The sequence below is a fragment of the Octopus bimaculoides genome, chromosome 16, assembly GCF_001194135.2.
Source record: "Octopus bimaculoides isolate UCB-OBI-ISO-001 chromosome 16, ASM119413v2, whole genome shotgun sequence".
In the NCBI taxonomy this organism is placed as follows: domain Eukaryota; kingdom Metazoa; phylum Mollusca; class Cephalopoda; order Octopoda; family Octopodidae; genus Octopus; species Octopus bimaculoides.
The window spans coordinates 18,762,042-18,767,048 of NC_068996.1; the positions used below are offsets into that span (position 1 = coordinate 18,762,042).

The 5,007-nt window shown below is 35.9% G+C and overlaps 1 protein-coding gene across 1 annotated transcript in view; it reads left to right on the forward strand.

Moving 5' to 3' along the window:
* Positions 1-2,077: 2,077 nt before the first annotated feature.
* LOC106869498 (neurobeachin) overlaps positions 2,078-5,007 on the forward strand; it is a 107,593-nt gene continuing 104,663 nt past the window's right edge. Inside the window, exons 1-2 of the mRNA XM_052973687.1 lie at positions 2,078-2,096; positions 3,966-4,078. Of these exons, the coding sequence (XP_052829647.1) occupies positions 2,078-2,096; positions 3,966-4,078 (132 nt within the window). The remainder of the gene's footprint in view (positions 2,097-3,965; positions 4,079-5,007) is intronic.

Sequence of the window (5,007 nt, forward strand, 5' to 3'; positions counted from 1 at the left end):
TTTTTTTTTTTTTTTTTTTTCCCCATTTCCAAACTGATTTTTTATTTTATTTGTTTTTGCTTTTGGTTTTAATAAAGGAAGAATTTGAATGAAAATTCTATCTATATTTCTGTATACAACTTGCTATTTTAATGATTTTTATCCACCCCATTCCACTGCTTAATTCAGTAAGATATATTTTTTTCATAATTTGTCAGAATTTTTTTTTTAATGGCTGAGGTAGGATTTATAGAATTTACATTGTAATAATTAGCAAAGACCTTGACCTTCATATTGCACAAGGGTGCTGCTAATAATAGCAGTAAATAAAATGATAATCCTTTTAGTTTTTTTTTAAGGGTTTTTTTTTTTTTTCTTTTTTTTTACCTGTGAAATTATTGAGTCAGGTGTATATTTGCTTTCTATGTATCCTCTCATGCTGCTGGTACTTATTTAGTCATCACCACCCGGCTAAAAGTTAAAAAAAGCAAATACATACAAGATTTTAAACTCAGAATCTAAAGAAACAAAACTACAAAATGCTGTCAAACGTTTATCGCAGTTGTTTGTGAAATTGAAAATCTCTGAACTTCAGTATTTTACAACCATTTATCCTGGGTATTAGATTGGTGGAGGTGGGGGTTATATTCTGTCCCCTAATTGTCATAAAAGGTGACTAAAGGACTATCAGGAATGGCACCCTGTTATAAAACACTGCCTCAGAAAGTCTTGTCTAATTCAATGCTGGCTCAGAAATGGATGTAAAAATAACAATAGTGATGCTTTATTTGTGTGTGTGTAGGTGGGGACGTGCACATATGTGTGTGTGTGTGGGGGGGGACGTGCGCATATGTGTGTGTGTGTGTTTGGTTTAATGAGGAGGACAGACTGATCATTGTCTTTGAAAGTTATCTGATGATAGTGCGATTGATATGACTAAGTTGCTTGAACATCTATAAGTCAATATATGGATGGGCAGGAAATTCTAAAAATGTTGATATTTTAGAGAAAGCTTGGGCAAAAGTGTTTAGAGCAGGGTTTGAAGGGTTAGAGTTGTTGTTATTGTTTCACCCCAGGTCAGCTCTGATCAAGCAAACCCATGGTCAGAAATATTGCAGACATTACCATTCTCCCAATGTGTCCCATTTGGAAGACAAGTCTTCAGTGATTTTGAGGCAGACATGTTGGCTGCTGTTTTTAGCAGGTTGAGCAGTGGTGGTTTGTGTATAGGCACTGTGGAACTGCAGCCCCACCACTTTCCACTCAATATTATCGATAACATTCAATATAATGAGTCCTTTTTTCTTTAATTCTTTCTTTATACTTGTACATTATATAATCTTTAAGCTTAACATCAGTAGCCATCCCCTAGTTTATGAAAAAAATACAAAAATCCTTGTATGGAACTGTGCGCTTCACAGTTCCAGTGTTGCGGTGTTTGGCTGTTGTGCACATGCTCACATGTCCAAGATAGGAAGCTGCAGGCTAGGGAGAGAGAGCACTGTCATTCACGCAGTGCCAACTGGTGTGCAAGTGAAAGGTAGTGTTTCTTTTTGATTCCACGTATGTTGTGCTTAAAAACGTGTTTATATTCTTGAATGTGATAAAGTGTAGAATTAGATTATTATCCTGCTTCCAGCTACAGTGTTGCTGCCAGGATTTGAAAAATAGGGCAGATTTTTCCACCCTTATTTTGTGATTCAGGGAGGATTTTTGAAAAACAAGGGTGAGTTCATGGCGGTATTCAGTGAACAAATTAAACACACTACTCGGCAGTAGCTAAAATGTGAACCAATCAAGTTTATGTATAAATTTTCTTTTTATATGTTTGTTTCCTTTTAAAACAATGGCTAAAAATTTTCTGAAGCAGCACCCCAAATAATTTTATCTACAAGCTGCCACTAAGGTTGAGTAACCATATAGAGGCTATTTTATTGGCTGAGACAAGATTAGATGGACACAGTAGGTGTGATGAGAGAAAAGCAGTTTGGGTGAAGTTGAAATGTGGGTGGCTGGTTCAGAAGAGCAGAGATGGTTGTAAATGTGATGAAATAGAGTAAAGAGACAGTATATCAGTGTCATGTGAACTGATGTGCAAATGTCTGTCACCCTTGGATGTAGGTTAAGATGTTTATCTATGTAGCAGTTGTATCATTCATGATGTTGAACTAGTATGTATCATGGCTCCTACATGAGATTTATAGAGTCAGTAGCTTCTTGGGATATATTTTTTATTTTTGTTATACAAGTCAGATTCCTATGAACGGTCAGAAATTGTGTAGCCTAGCATTTAAAGTGACTGTAAAGTGTTTAACTCTTTGTTGTTCTAGACCACAGAAGATAAGGTTTAAGATTATTTCTTCAACATATTTAGTGAATATGTTTTTGCACTTACATGCATAAACACACACACACTTACACTAACACTTGACTGTAATTTAGTTTTTGTTTTGCAAGTTGGTGTAACATGTGACAATAATTGCTGTAGTGTGTCCGTTTCCACAAAATTACCAGGAATTATCTTCACTTTAGTATTTCATTTGATTTGCCTTTCACAAATGTTTAAGTCAAGGAGAAAATGAGTTAAATTTTTTAAACCAAATCTTAAGGGGTTTATATCTGTGTCTTGAAGGTTGGTAGAAATACTTTTAGCTAAGAAAGTTAATGGATCATTTTTGTTCTTGAAAAGGGGGAGGGGTTACAACATTTTTGGTTTGCTTTATAAGGAAGACAGGATAAAGTTCTTTGTGGTCAGTGCTCAGGATAAACACAGTAATGTAGTGACTAAGAACATGGATAATTCAAGAAGAGAATTGCATAGGAAGAAAAACTTACAGCAACAACCACACCAACAGTGGAGTCTCAGTGCAGTCATTCAACCTGTTAGAAGAAACAGCTAAAACCTATGTCAGATCACACATCCTATTAACTTAAAAATGGACACATCATATAACATACTTCTAGATACACCATATCTGAAAAAATATGATGAGATTGTCATAGCTTGGACAACTTTGATCATAAGACTGTTGGATCACATTTGAGCTAGGGCTAAACTATAACAAAACAATATTGTAAAAAGGATACTCTCATCATCATCATCATCTTCATCGTTTAACGTCCGCTTTCCATGCTAGCATGGGTTGGATGATTTGACTGAGGACTGGTGAAACCAGATGGCTACACCAGGCTCCAATCTGATCTGGCAGGGTTTCTACAGCTGGATGCCCTTCCTAACACCAACCACTCCGAGAGTGTAGTGGATGCTTTTACGTGCCACCGGCACGAAGGCCAGTCAGGTGGTACTGGCAACAGCCACGCTCAAAATGGTGTATTTTACGTGCCACCTGCACAGGGGCCAGTCCAGCAGTACTGGCAATGAACTCGCAAAAAGGGATAGACTGGTTATAGTTGGAACATATTTGATCATAGGCCTCATAGATGATGGCTGACCTAGAAATAAACAACAATCATCCACATTTCACCACAAACTTGGCAAAACTGTTAAGTTTCTAAATTTGAAGTTCCACTGTTGAAGATTTTCTGTGATTGATTGAAAATTAAGATTATTCATTGTGGGGTAAAGCATTGCATCAATTTGTGTTGTTTTCTTTCTAAAACTAGGGTTCAACTTATTAATTGTAGAATCACAATGACCCAGTGAGGCGTGTTATTAAACTAAAACCGAAAGATGTTGACTTCAAATCCACTGTAGTAATTATATTTTGTATTTAGAGCAGTAGTGTACCTAATAATTCTACCTTGCTTTTGTTGGTTTAGCTGTCATCAGTAGATTATGATTTCATCTCAGAAAGATGCCTTTCATCTTTCCAATTTGAGTAGATACAGGAGGAGGTTTCATCACCTCCAACATTCTCTGACATTTGTGGCCTTATATCAATGAAAGGTGCCATTATCAAATATTTTTCTTATATTAAGTAATTTGTTTCTCATATTGTTCATCCTTTTTGTTTATGTCTCTTCAGGCCGTACTTACAATGATTTAAATCAATACCCAATATTTCCTTGGGTCATTGTAAACTATGAGTCAAAGGAACTAGATCTCAGCCAACCAAGCAACTTCAGAGATCTTTCCAAGGTAAGAAGACTTCACTTCACCTAAAGATGGTATTTAACTATCGGTTATACATTTTCAGATCTGGAAGAGTGTGTATGAATATAGTCTGGCTAAATATCAGAGACAGCAGAGAGATATTTCCAGCTGGATCTGGTTGGAGAGGAACAAAAACAACCTTCCATACCGTTTGAAAGCAATATTTTTGTTTTAACGCTAAGGGAAGTAACTCTGAGTGAGTCATGGTGATAGCAGTGACATTCTACTGGTTACCATGACATCCGACATTATTTCTTCTTTAAGTTTGAAAACTGAGTTAATGGAAAGGAGTTACAACTAGATGAAATCTCCAGGTGGTTTAAATACACAAGTCTCCAATGTCCAAGTGGCTAAATAGTGTCAGCAAAAGGGCACCCATGAGTCATGGCCTGGTCATGGCATGGCCTGGTCATGGCATGGCCTCCTTTGAATCTAAGAAGTTAAGGGTGAAAACACTTGCCTGAGGAAGGTTTCTTCTCTGAAGACCCATTGTTCTGTTCTCTTGAGATTTCTTACCATTGTATATACTTATATGTATATGTATGTGTATGCTTACTAATTTGTAATGTTTAGTTACAGTCTCAGTTTAATGCTGCCACCACCAGCTATGCTAATATTTGCCTTCCATGAAACTTAACTGTATAGAACAAATAGAATCTTTCCAGTTAAACCAAATTTTTTTAAGCCCTTTTATTGCCATATTTCTGTTTGAATACACTGTTTTTGTTTCAATTAATTTTGAAAATATTGAAGAATCTTAGCAAAATAATTTTGCCATTATTAATCTGGTGTTTGAAACAGAAATTAACATACAGAATTCTGATGGAAGGTTTCAATCTAGATAATTTAAAACAAGGAATTTATATTGTAGAACCAGGGTTGGTTTCAGGCAGGTTTGTTTCAAAAGGTTTAAG